Below are 14,713 nucleotides of genomic sequence, written 5' to 3' on the forward strand. Positions count from 1 at the left end.
TACAGGTATCACTCAACATAGAGATTAGAGCTTTTTCTGAACAAATTTCCTGTAAAATTAAATCTTATATATAAAATCTTATTCCTACCAAATATGAAAATCAAGAAGTGTTCTTCTGAAAAAATGACTGTCCAAAGGCGTAATAAAATCACATGTAAATACAGCAAACTTTTATTTATGAGTCAGAAAATAAAAATGGCAATTTCCTGGAAAATGCTGAATACTTAAAAATAACTAAAACTGAAAAATACCAGTAACTGTGGCAATAGGATTATTGCCTTATCTTGTCCATCATCATCTTGCAGCTTCAGGCCCTGCCACTAGTGGAGAATCACTCAGGGAATTTCTGCAAAAAATGCATCCAAAGGTAGCTGTTTGAATGAATGCCTTAAACAGCTCCTTGCGTAAGTTAATTTTTTCCAAATGGTAACATTAACTTATCAGATCTACAAATCTATCTTGATACATTCTATAACTTATTTTTCTTGATAAATGATTAAGATGGGTAGCATTGCTTTATTTCCCTTCACCTTTTTTCCTACTCTAAATGATCTGATGTGAGAGCTGAGAACCACTGAATTAAATGAATAGATCCCATAAAAAACACCAACCAAAAAAAAAAAAAAGAAAAAACAAAAAACTCTTAGTACAAGTGATTCATATTTAGCAAAATTATGGTACTATATGCCACGGTTCTTCAAGTCCCTCAAAAGCCAAAATTCTTTATTTCTTTACAATATCAGGTCACTATGGAAATTTATGAAACAGGGTAATAGCCAATAGTGGAGGGTGAGGGGGAAAGGCAGAGTTGAAATGACATGGGATACTACAGAATTCTTTATTCCTGAATTTCAGATGAACTAGTTCTGCTTGAATTTATGTGCAGTATATAGCAATATGTTGAGGGATACCTGTAAGAGACCTGCCATTGCATTAGGAAGTTAACAGAGGATCAGATTAATGTATTTTTTTAAATGAGACACTGTCAATCTATCAAGTCAGATTGAAAAAAAGTTATATGTATCATGAAGTTTTGGAAGAAATTTCATGAAAACAATACAACATAATCTATGGAAAAATATGAAAATGTGTATGAAATACATAATGAAATGAAATCCATAATTAAAGTCTATAAAGTACCTGTTTGGAGGAGGTTTTGGTTTCGGCATCTTACTAAGAATAGTTGCCATCTCTTTTCTCTCATCAAAATTCTTCCACTGCTCATACAGTTTCAAAATAACCCTGATTATTTCCAAAATCTAGAAGGAAATATTGAAAAGTGCTCAGTAGCAGTACCAAGCAACATGTACTATGTAAAGAACACACATCCTGAGGAAACAGTGAAGACAGAATCTCTGTCCTTAAGTATTCGGGTTAGATTAGACAATCCTGATAAATGTGAAAGCAGTATTTTTACCACACTGCTCTGTAGGCTTCTCCTTCAACCCTCTCATCTTTTAATATGCATACCTTGTCCATCCTTATCCATCTCTGCAGTTGGTTTCCTTCTATCTGCTAATATCTTAAACCAAAACAAAACAGTGAGGAAACTGGAACAGAGGTCTAAATCATGATAGAGTATGCCACTACAGAGTACATTCCTGTAACACCAATTGTTTCAAACAATTCGGTGGGAGGTGGTGCACCAAAGTCGTCGTTTTGTTTCGACGTTAATTACATATGAGTTAAGGTGCTCAAAAACTGGCAGCTACAAAATCCATCGTATCCATTTCCCAATTAGCCCTTTCTTTCTCATCTGAGTAGACCTCACTTGGATTGATCTAATGCTATCAACATTGCAGCAGAAAAGGTAGAAAAAAAGGGCAAAACCCACTTTGTCAGGAGGCAGGCTGTGTTACAAAAGTTTACAGTGGTATTTAGCGGTCTCCAGGTAGCTTTTACAATAATCCTAGAAATGAGGGGTAGCTTTGCAACTAAGAAAACCAAAAGTTTACCATTCTGTTTAAGTGTAAACCCAAAAGACAAATATAACCTAAATAGTCAATATCAATTCTTCTCACCAAACATGTTTCTTAATATTTTTACCAAAAATCATCTTAGCCTGGTGGACAGCATACGATTTTAGACTCATGTTAAGTAAATATCACATTAACTTTAAAATGTTCAAGCTTATATTCAATTAAAGGAATTTTAAAGACTACCTTCTCCATATCCACAGAAAGTTCAGCAAACCACTGTCTGGCATCTTTCTGCTGTACAACACAGGCTACATGTAGACAAGCTGGAAAGAAAATGAGAGAAAGGCCCATGTTTAACTGCAAACATGAAATGTAGGGACTTAGGGCTAAAGGTAAGATTTTCACTTAAAATATTCATTTGCATTTTCCAATATTCCTTATAAAAATGACATAAACTCATCTAAAAGTTACCAGTGACCATCCCATCAATTTAATATAACACAAACAGAAAAAATTAATAGACTGTATTAAGGTTCTTGATATCTCCTGCTCCTTACTGTGTGCCAGCCATGGTATACTTGTTTGTGAGTCAGGGCATGTTAGGAAAAAATCCAGTGAAGAAACTAGAGCAGGGAAATGATCCCTGAACAGTGGTGAGTGGTAAAAATACACCCAAAGTCAGTTTGACATGTTAAAGAGAAAAACAACAAAAACAACAATAATATGCTGATATATTTCAATAAATTATGTTTTAATATTTCAATTAAAAGCAGTGCTGCCTCTGTTTTAAGTTATTAGATAGGATCAAGTCAGGTGAACACCAGGCACCCAGGTATAGAACTCAGTGTTATAATCAAATAGAGCCTAGAAAAAAATGTAATGCATCATATACAATATAATTACAGTTGACCTTCAAACAACATGGGGCTTAGGGGCACTAACCCCCTCTGCAGTTAAAAAATCTGCATGAAGGGGCACCTGGGTGGCTCAGTCGGTTGAGCATCTGACTTCGGTGCAGGTCATGATCTCACGGGTTTGGGAGTTTGAGCCCCATATGAGGTTCGCTGCTGTCAACTTGTCAGTGAAGAACCCACTTAGGATCCTCTGTCCCCTTCTCACCAGCCCTCCGTGGCTTGCACTCTCCCAAAAATAAATAAATATTTAAAAAAAAAATTGCATGTAACTTTTGACTCCCGCAAAACTTAACTACTAATAACCTACTATTGACTGGAAGCCTTACTAATAAATAGTCGATTAACACATATTTTGTATATGTATTACGTACTTTGTTCTTAAATAAACTAAGCTAGAAAAAAAATGTTAAGACAATTATAAGGAAAATAGATTTACAGTTCTATAAAACAAAACCAAACCTGTGTATAAGTAGACCTATACAATTCAAATCCATGTTGTTCAAGGGTCAACTACATATACACATTACATACAATATAACCTAACAAAGAGAGTAAAAGAGCCCAACACAACAATCTACATCACAATTTTCCCTGATATAATTCCTACCAGCAGCTTGGCTACCCTGAGACACCAGCTTCTTGAGTTATATTCCCTGGTTTAGTTACCCATATGACTTTGCTAAAGATGTCAATTTAGGCAATCAGTGACTCAAATGGGAACTGACATAGTGGTTGCCCCAAGTCAAACGAAGCTGTAAAGTGGGGTGTAGGTCCTGGAGAGACTGAGAGGCCAAGGGACTGAAATTACAGTAACAGGTAACTGAAATACAGTGGAAAATGCCATAACAGAGCATACACAGAGTAAATCAGAACCAGAGAAGACATCCTAAACCCGGACTGAGGTGATATAGGGAGTTTGGGAATGGGGAGGGTGTCACTAAAGACATCTGAGCCAAGTCTTAAAAAAAAGGTGAGAGTGGGAGCAGAGAATGGTATGTATAGGTTAAAAGAAGCTGTGTATTTTATCCAGAAACTGGGAGGAGAACTGAAAGATTTGAAAAAGCTCTTCCTGGGGCGCCTGGGTGGCTCAGTTGGTTAAATGTCTGACTTTGGCTTAGGTCATGATCTCACAGTTCACGAGTCCAAGTCCTGTGTCTGGCTCTGTGCTGATAGCTCAGAGCCTAGAGCCTGCTTCAGATTCTGTGTCTCCCTTTCTCTCTGCCCTTCCCCCACTCATGCTCCCTCACATGCACACTCTTTCTCAAAAATAAATAAAACATTAAAAAATAATAAAAATAATAAAATAAAAAGCTCTTCCTAGCTCAGGGTTTCTCAACCTTGGTGCTACTGACACTGTGGGCTGGATACTTGAGACTGCCTGTACATTGTAGGATGCTTAGCAACATCTCTGGCTTCTACACACTAGATGCCAGTAGTATCCGCCCCAGTGGTTATTTTGTAATAACCAAAACCATCTCCAAACATTGCCATACATCCCCTGGGGAGCAAAATTATCTCTGGTTGAGAACCACCAGCCTATCTCAACTGTGGTAGACAGACTGGCTCTCTGAGAACAGGGATACTAGATGCCAATTAACCAGTAAGGAGACTGCTGTGGTCACCTGAACAGAAGTGAGAAGATGGCTATGAGATTACCAAAAGGACAACTGAGAGGAAGGCACAACAGGTATTGGTTACCAACTAGATGTAGTATCGAGGGAGATGAAAGAGTCTAACGGTCAGGTTTCCAATTAAGGTAACTAACTACTGCTATTTACCAAGCTAGCAAAGACATTAAAAGGAACATCTTCTTAGATAAAGTGATAGGTTCAGTCCTGGTCATGAGTCTGAGGTGCCAGTGAGACGCCAAGTGGAGCTATCTAAAAGGTAGATAGATATAAAGAACTACTCAGGAGCAAGGCCTTGGTTAAACAAGGAGTTGAAACGTTTCAACCCATAAGAAATAGTAGAAACCATGGGGCCCAGTGAGACTACTCAGGAAGAACAAAGATAGCAGGGGTGCAAAATTGCAGGACATGGCCTGCTATTCCTTGCTTCTTACCCATGTGTTCCTTTCCAATGAACCCAGATTCCACTTCAGAATCCTTCCAAACACAATGGTTTCAGAGAACCTCCAGGACTACAAAAGTATAATAACCTATTTGCCACCCCCAATGTAAGAAGGCTGAGAAATATTAACATTTAAGGAATAACTGAAAAAAGAGAAACTTATGAAAGTAAGGTGGTGAGAAAATAGGGGGAAAATCAAGAAGACAGAATCATGGAAATCAATAGGAAAAAGAAACTATTAAGTGCTTAATACATGGCAGGCATTACAGGTGCTCTACAAGATATTTAGTTCTTGCAACTATTAGTTCATTTAGTTCTTGCAACAATTCTGTATGCAGTTAGAATCCCCAACATTTTGCAATTAAGAAAACAAACTCAGGTTAAATACTTTTCCCACAATTGTAAAGTAAGCAAAGTTTAAATTTAGGACTATGTAACTCCAAAGATTGTGTTCTATCCCATTACACTGCCTTCTACAGATAGATAAAATGGTAGCTAACTTATTCTTCCAGCAAAGCATTGACTACAGAGCTCCTTTACTGAACCTCTAAGGACTTAGTTGGGCTTAGGAAATAAAAGGCCCAGTTATTCTATGTAAGTTACAAGTAATATTAATAGGCTTAATTCTGAACTTTTCTTCCTGAACAAACAAAAATGTTCTATTCAGACACTGGTCAAAATTATTTTAAATGATTAAAAAAAAAAAAAAACTTACCAAAAGAGTGGGGTGAGAGGGACAATAATCCTGATTTATGAAAGTTGCATTTCATATTATTGAAAGTTCACATGCAAGGATTAGTCTATTACTTCATGAAATGTAACAACATAAAGTATAATAGCGTGAAATTTCTTTTGAGATGACCTAAATATGCTTGTAACAATTTAACTAATAAAGGTACACCATGCTTACATACCTAAAGCTATCATGAAAGGAGGATACAGTAGGCAAAGATCCGTTCTGTAGGTATCATTCACTATCCTCCTATAGAAATGTAAATCATATTATTACTGAAATCAGAACTATCTTATATGATTGCACATCTCCCCCCAGAGAGGACCAGATTTCCCATCTTTGTACATACTTATATCTTTAATAGTACTGAAGTACAAATACAAAGGTGAAAAATATCAAGGAAAATGACCATAAGCATATTTTAATGAATAAAATTACAGCTAAATAGATTCTAAAACTTAAAACCCTACAATAAATTACAACATAAGGATTTTTCCAATTTTTCAAAAATTAGAAAATCAAAGAGGAAACCAGAAATATAATTAACTAATACGTATGTTGAATACCAACAGAAGTATTCTATTTGAAAAATAATGTCTTAATTTTTATGTACTCTGTTTTTCATAAGAATCAAATTTTAATGGAAATATTAATCAAATAAAGATCCTTACAAATTTAGCATTTATATCAATATAGTTAAAATTCAACAAGGAGATTATTTCGTTCAACATACAATATCTTGGGACACCAGCTTAATTACTTTAAAAACACTAAACTTCATATTCAGTTGTCAACCTTCCTAGCTAATAACACATTACACTATGAATAACTTCTGTTCTAATTACCATGCAAGGGGAAGCAACATGTCTTCTTGGCCCATGTCCTGCACATACTGGAGCAAAGGTCTATAAGGATGATACACTATCAAGCAACAATCCTAGAAACAGTTTAAAAAATGTGTATGTATAAAAACAGATATATTACAACACAAAAACTTATCATTACCCAACTGATTTGTAATTGTGTATTTCAAAATGTATTTCTCTAACTCATGCTTGCTTCCCTCTTATTCTGTTAAGCAAGCAGTATGGCAGCCCTAAACTCTACTATAATAGTGAAGGCAGTGCTCTCTCTGGAATATACCTTGGTAAATCGGTTGGCAGTCAGTCAGCATCCATTCCCTTAGAGACTCAAAGTGTCACATCTGCAACACACTGAAACCTCTTATTAGCCTATAAATCCATAATTCCCAACTGGAGGAGAATTCTGCCAAAGACATAATCTATCTTTAAATAACACCACACACATACACAAAATGTGCAAATAATTTACAGTGGCTTAATGTCCTGACTAGTTTGCTTGTAATCCTTTTATTATAGTTACTATAGAACAGAAAAATTTTCCCATCCTAAGTGGGCTATACAAATTATTTTACAGGCTTCTGAGAGGATATAGGTGATGATGCTACTAGGTACTATGATTTTACCATCATGTATCACTTGGATGGTTTTAAAATGCACCTTCCTACAAATCATTTCTTTAAATAATTTCTGACTTCACTAAATTTGAACATGTTTTATTCTATTAATCACAAGGAAGTAATATACTTACCATTAGTTCTAAAAGATAGAATTCACATTCTAATATCTGTTTTAAAAATAAAAAGATTATAAATGTCAATGTGAAACAAATCAGTATACTTAGTCTAACAATTTATATGCATTACAGTAATACCACAAATTTTTACTAAAATTTTTTAAATCAAGCACATAGCAGCTTATATGAAAATGAACATATGCAACAAAAATTACCTTTTTAATATACTACAATGAATGGAATTATGATTATATCCTTATAAGGAAAAGCCAGTTCCATATAAGGGTATCTATTTTTTTTAATTTAAAATATCCTGTGTAAACTTCAGATTTTCCAATACACTTCACAAATGCAAAATGCAAAAATGCAATTATCTCCACTTAAGTGTTACTTAATATATTACAAATCAATAAAAGGAAAGAATACTGAAAATGAAACAAAAAAATCTAATTTACATAGAATGAAGAAATCCCTTGCAAAGCAGAAAAAGGACATGCCTCTTAAAAATGTTAATAGAAATTCATCTTCTAAACTAATGTAAAGTTTCAAATATAGTTTTCATACTGTTCCATTATAGTAGTTCCCAGCCCTAGATGCACACTAGTATCACCTGAGAGATTTTAGAAAATACCAGTCCTCAGGCCTCAAGCATGAAAATTCTGTTTTAGTTGGTCTCTGGAGAGGCCCTGATATCAGCATTATGAAAAAGTTCCCAAAGCGATTTAATGAGCATCCAGGGTAGATAACCACTGCTATTACATACTTTTTTTTTTTTTTTTTTTTGGTAGAAGTAATTTAGCTTTAATTTTAGATTTAATGTTTATATTCTTGTAGTACTCGAGACTGCCACTTACAGGTTTCAGTTTATTCTAACATAAAATGGAGCTAGTTTATATACAGCTTTGACAAGTAGTTTTATTTTATATAATATACTTACATGGTTCATCCTATAAGGGAATTCCTTTGGAAAGGCATATGAAAATCTAGTTTTTACTGCAGAAAACAAAAAATGACTTAGAAAATGAAAGACTGAATTAAACCAATATTTCTTTAACAAGTGTAGAATATTAGAAGAAGGGGTAAATCATTTTTAGTAAGAGCTCTTAGAGATGCTTAGGGACCCAGATATTTGTTTTGTTTTCAGGCGAGGGGAAGAACTAAGTGGCAGGAAGGCCTAGGCCCCCATCTATATTACAATTAGAGAACTTCAAATATACCTAATGTATTACTCTCCTCCTCTCCTGCTCACGCTCTCTCAAAAATAAGTAAACATTAAAAAAATTTTTTTTAATCTTTTCAGCTCTAGACTGATATTGTTCTGTTTTTCAGTAATTTAGCTTAGAAGGGATACAAGTTATATATATGTTCAAATATATATGTATTTCTAAATATACATAAAAGTTAAAAGGATACCATAACCAAAGAATGTTAACAGTGGTCATCTGATTTAAGAATTTTTATTAATCTGTATTGTCTGTAATAGGTACTTCTTTATCAAAAGATATATTTTAATAAAACCATAAGTGTATGTGAAAAGTTCCTACGACTTTTTCATACCACATACAAACACACACGTACAGTTACAACTCTCCTTTGTCACTAAGAAAATACAAATGAAGAAACTATTAACTATCAATCCTCTATCTCCTCAAAATGATATGAGTGTATACATTTAAGTACTACTATTTGAGAAAATTGTATCCAAGTCATTATGATGCAACATTTCATTAAATCAAGTGATTACCGACAGGCTCTAGAGGATCTGTTCTGTGATCCCTTCCACTTGTACAAAGCCCAAGACCTCACAGAGATTTAAATTTTTTTTCATTTATTCTATGTACTTTATTTTCAAAAAGTTTTATTTTGTAAACTGGGTATCCTAACTAATTTAGATAGGTAACATCTGCCAAGATTTGAACCCTAAACCATTTAAAATTGATATTAGGAAATGTATACTCAAGCTTTCCTTTCCTTCCTCCTTTAATTTATTTGAAAACATACCAATTATTTATTTCTGAGTTTTACAAATCCTTCTGATGTAAACAAGATGTAAAGTGTACAAATAAAACAGGTATTTATTTACATAATGGTCACTAATCAACAAGGTAAAGTTATCTCTGTACATTAAATAAATCTACATCCCTAACTCGTAGACCTTGACACCTAACTTACTAAGATTTACCTGATACTGTCAACTTCTCTCCTACTCCATGATAAAGTTGCTCTGCATTTTGGTTTTCTACCTCCTAATCCTTTTCTAACTTGGAGGAAAATGCACCCCTCCTTTCTATCGCTACCTCTACCACTTGCACATTTGCTTCCCATCTACTCAATTGACAATTCACATTTGTTTTGCACCTTTAACCAGTCCTCCTCCAATAAATCTGTCCTATCACTTACTAGTATGCTCAAATTTCTCTTAAAAACAAAAGTACATACAACCTTTATCAAATTATATTCCTTTGCTTTCTTAGACTATTTTTTGGAACATTTTTTAAGTTTACAGAACTGAAGAGATAATAGTTACCACATCATCCATGTTACAGGCTGAATGTTTGTGTCCCCCCAAATTCATATCCTGAAGCCCTAACCCCCGTGTGATGGTATTTGGAGGTGGCACTTTAGGGAGTTAATTAGGTTTAGATGAGGTCACGAGGGTGGGGTCCCCATGAAAGGATTAGTTTTTGGTGTTTTTTTTTTTTTTTAGGATTAGTATTCTTATAAGAAGAACAGTAACCTGTCACATGAGAACACAATGAGAAGGCAGTTGTCTGCTTGCCAGGAAACAAATGGCTGATCAAGGAAATGATCAAGGCAGACACTCTGTTTGATCTTGGACTCTCCAGCTTCCAGAACTGTGAGAAATAAACACCTACTGTTTAAGTGACCCAATCTATGCTATTTTGTTCGAGAAGCTTGAGCAGACTAAGACAACCGCTCACCCACCCAGTTTCCCTTGTTATTAACATTTTATATTATATTAGTATGGTATATTGTTATAAATAATGAATCAATAGATAATTATTAACTGAAGTCCATAGTTTATTCAGATCTCCTAGTTTTTTCCTAATGTCCTTTTTTCCGTTCCAGGCTCTCATCCAGGAGCCAACTTTACATTTACTTGTCATGTCTCCTTAGATTCCATTTGGCTGTGGCAGTTTTCCAGACTTTCCCTGTTTTGATGACTTTAGCAGTTTTTGAGAGTACTGTGTATATATATATATATATATATATATATACACACACATACATATATATGTATGTATATGTATGTATATATATATATACACACATATACATATACATATATATATATTATATATATTATATATATATATATATTTTTTTTTTTTTAAGTATTATTTTGTTGCTTGACCCTCTACTGGAATTTGTCTGATGTTTATTTGATGTTTAAACTGGTGTTGTGGGATTTTGGAAGGAAGGACAGAAAGTGCCATTTCATTCTATCACATCAAAGGTACATAATCCTAGTGATTTATCACTGCTGACACTAATCTCAATCACCTGGCAAAGGAAGTGTTTGTTGGGTTTCTCTTATTTCCCCCTGCCCTTTTCACAATGTACACATTAGAAGGAAGTCACTATCGGGATGCCTGGGTGGCTTAGTCAGTTAAGCGTCCTACTCCTGATCTCTGCTCAGGTCATGATCTCACAGTTTCATGAGAGGTTCGTGAGATCAAGTCCCACAACAGACTCTGCACTGACGACACAGAGCTGCCTGGGATTCTCTCTCCCTCTCTCTGTCCCTTCCCCACTTCCATGTGCTCTCTCAAAATAAATTTTAAAAACTTAAAAAAAAAAAAAAAAGGAACTCTTTATGCACAACCAACAGCTAAGAAGTGGAAATTTATGCTTTCCCTATTTGAGGGTGTAGTTAGGTACATAAATTATATGAAATTCTTCCATATTAGAGATTTGTCTCTTCTCTTTTATTCAATCATTTATTTATATCAGTATGGACCCGCAGATATTTATTTTATACTTTGGGTTATAATCTAATACTACTTTTTAAAAAACATTTTCTGGCACAAATTCTTCTAGCTTCAGTTGGGTTCCATGTCCCTCTGACACATCCCCATTAAAGGTAGGTTTTGTTTTGGGTTTTTTTGCACTTCCTTACTTTTTGGCACTATAAGATGCTCCAGGTCTATCTTGTTTATTTCCTGTCCCAATCATTTCTCCTAGGAGCCCTAGTTCCTTTTAATGGAGAATAGTATTAGAAACAAAGATCTGGGCACTAGGTGAACTCCCTGAACCTGGGATGTCATTGCTTATAGACTCTCTTAACTGACAAAGCCTACACACACACACACACACAAGTCCACATATCTATAAATATTTATGTGTATTTATGTTAAGGTAAACATGAGTTCATACTGAGGTCTCTGATCACCACACGGATCATTCTAATCTCCTCTCTTTGCTTATATGTATATTCCCACTCCAGCAATGAGAAACCTGGCTCTAAATATCTGCCATCCATTTACCACGGATGTATCTATCTAGTGGAATTGTTTAATTCCAGATACAAGTAAAGCAGTATCAGAATTGTTAACTTGTACCCACCTTAAGTATCAAATCTATCAACTAGAGTACAGTGCTTACATGCAGTTCCTTTCGCCTTTAGTCTTACAGACTATACTTCTCCCCAAAGTTACTTTGGTCAGCACGTCCCCACACCCCCTTCACTGAGGTTGTTTCATGTATCTGTAATATAGATTCTCTTCTCAGCACCTACTTGCTTAATTCTTTGCAATCTGGCGTCAACCCCCACCCCATAATGTCTAATGACAGCTACATTCTCTCTCAAAGATCACAAACCCAAAGGTCTGGTTCCAAAGGTGTGGTTTTTTTCTTTGGTACACAACTTCCATGCAGCACAAGACACTATACAACTCTATCTTTCTTAAAATTTATCATCCCAGATTTCTATCACTGGCCTCACATTTCTAAAATGTTCCACTGATACATTTACATTTAGAATGTCCAAGATTAAAATTTAACTCTTTTCAGAACCCCCTTATTCTCCTCTTATGGTAGCACCTTCACATTCCCAGTGACCAGGCATAATAATATCTCATCATTTTTTTTAACTTTATTTATTTAGAGAGAGACTGAGAGTGGGCTGGGGGGGGAGGGGCAGAGAGAGAGAGAGAGGGAGAGAAAGAATCACAAGCAGGCTCTATGCTGTCAGTTTGGAGCCCAAAGCAGGGCTTGATCTCCCCAACCATAAGATTATGACCTGAGCCAAAATCAAGAGTTGGACATTTAACCAAACGAGCCACCTAGGCACCCTTCAAAAGTCGTTTTTGACTCTTCTTAAATCCTTGCTTTTTAAAGTCCTGCTGACTCTGTAATGCAAATCTAGCTTGCTTGTTATCCTTGATGGGGGCCAAAACATCATTAAAAATTTTTTTTCTTAATGTTTATTTTTGAGAGAGAGAGAGAGAGAGAGAGAGCACACACACATGAGAGCAAGACGAGGGGAGGGACAGAGAGAGAAGGGGACAGAGGACCTGAAGTGGGCTCTGCACTGATGGCTCGAACTCACATGAGACCATGTGAGACCATGACCTGAGCTGAAGTTGGACACTTAACTGACTGAGCCACCCAGGCACCTCCCAAAACATCATTTTAGGCCTTCACTAGTACCTACCTGGATGACTTCAATAACTTCAAAATAATTTTTTTCTACTTTATTCTTGTTGGCTTTTATTTCTCACGGCACCCTGTGGTGATGGCACTCATTACAGTTTGCAGTTTTATATGTATTTTAAAGGGATATTTTTTGTTGTTTTAAAGTTGTGGTAAAATATACATTACATAAAATTTATCATCTTTAGCCATTTTTAAATATGCAGTTCAGTAATATTAAATACATTCAAAATGTTGTGCAACCATCACCACAATCCATCTCTAGAACTCTTTCATCTTGCAAAACTGAAAACTCCATACTCATTCAACAATAATTCCTCATTTCCCCCTCCCTCCAGCCCCAAAACAGCTACTATTCTACTTTCTATCTCTATTAATTATTCATAATATTAAATGGAATCATACAGTATTTATCTTTTTGTGACAGGTCTATTTCCCTTGTCATAATGTTCTCAAGGTTCATCTGTGTTTGTTTAAGATTTCATTTTTAAGTAATCTCTACACCAAATATGGGGCTCGAACTTATAACCCTGAGATAAAGAGTCACATGCTCTACCTACTGAGCCAGCCAAGTGCCCCAAGGCTCATCCATGTTGTGGCATGTGAAAAACCTCAAAATCTGACTACTTCAGCTCACATTCTCCTCCAGTTCATCTTACATTATTTTACCAGATTCACCTTCCTAACACACAATTCTGGCATCATCCTCATGTTGAGAAATAAAGCCTTCAATTTTACTTTCTGTTGACAGTATCGCCATCAATGCGATATATCTGGTATATTAAATTCTATGCAAAATTGATTATTACTCTTCTCCCTTAAAAGAGTAAAATATGACATGGAAAAGACTGAATTAGATTATGACACTTGTCTCAAAAAGGGAATGACCCAAAAATATGAAAATTAGTCTGGTTCACAAACTTAAAAACACAAAAAACCTTCTGCCTCTTCTGTGTAAGAGCACAGAAGTGAAAGAAAACTCTGTATTATCTTTTATTAGGTGGTGTCTTTGTGCTTAACCTATGAAGATGGAGCACAGCATAATGTTAATACCTTATGTACAATATTTTAAAATCACTGGTCTACAGTGTTATTTCCTTTAATGTCATGACTCAGAGGCAGCTAAACCCCATCTTTTTAGAAAAAGAACGAAGGCCAAAAGGTAAAGCAATTTGTTCAAGGTTATATAGCTGCTGTTTAGACAGAACTAGGGCTGGCTACTATAGTCAGAATTTTTTTTCCTATACCATGTTTTTAAAGATGGAGGGAAAATAAATAATTCCTATCAAAGACATACACTACAATTACTAAAGAGTTTACTTCATCCACAAGAATGACACAACAGCTAGTCATTACAAAGCTATAAAATATAATAAAACTGGAAAATAAGTTTTTTTCTTAACCCTTATTATTTAAAGAGTCATTGAGTTAATGTTTTTGGATCAATAGTTACTACCCATTTTTAGTATTAAAAGTAATGTCTTAGAAATAATACCGTAGATGGTTTTTAAAATGTTTGTATTTTCACTTTATTTTTAGCCAAATATACTAGCCATAAATGTGACTGCAGGAGATTTAACAAACCCAACCAATCTCTCACAGGTCTCATAAACTGAAAAACATTTTTGTTCTATGGAGCTTTTTTAAAGAAGTATATCCTTAAAGCAGGATATACTTTTTTCACTTACATACAGAAGTAGCAGCAGAAATCAATCTTGTATTTGAGACTACTCCAAATTCCTAGAGAAATAAAAGTGGATGAGATCAGGCATATAGTAACCCAATGAACCTAAGGGTATATGGGG

At 35.0% G+C, this 14,713-nt stretch overlaps 1 protein-coding gene across 2 annotated transcripts in view; it reads right to left on the reverse strand.

Moving 5' to 3' along the window:
• CCNC (cyclin C) overlaps positions 1-14,713 on the reverse strand; it is a 29,358-nt gene that overhangs the window by 1,531 nt on the left and 13,114 nt on the right. The window contains exons 5-12 of one of the 2 annotated variants that reach the window (XM_047858239.1): positions 14,597-14,648; positions 8,170-8,225; positions 7,248-7,283; positions 6,482-6,573; positions 5,818-5,885; positions 2,163-2,242; positions 1,141-1,259; positions 252-346 (exon numbers count right to left, since the gene is read on the reverse strand). In XM_047858239.1, coding sequence (XP_047714195.1) covers positions 295-346; positions 1,141-1,259; positions 2,163-2,242; positions 5,818-5,885; positions 6,482-6,573; positions 7,248-7,283; positions 8,170-8,225; positions 14,597-14,648 — 555 coding nt within the window. In that variant the 3' untranslated portion in view covers positions 252-294. The remainder of the gene's footprint in view (positions 1-251; positions 347-1,140; positions 1,260-2,162; positions 2,243-5,817; positions 5,886-6,481; positions 6,574-7,247; positions 7,284-8,169; positions 8,226-14,596; positions 14,649-14,713) is intronic. The other variant, XM_047858238.1, reaches the window with a different exon arrangement.

This window comes from Prionailurus viverrinus, chromosome B2 (assembly GCF_022837055.1).
Source record: "Prionailurus viverrinus isolate Anna chromosome B2, UM_Priviv_1.0, whole genome shotgun sequence".
In the NCBI taxonomy this organism is placed as follows: domain Eukaryota; kingdom Metazoa; phylum Chordata; class Mammalia; order Carnivora; family Felidae; genus Prionailurus; species Prionailurus viverrinus.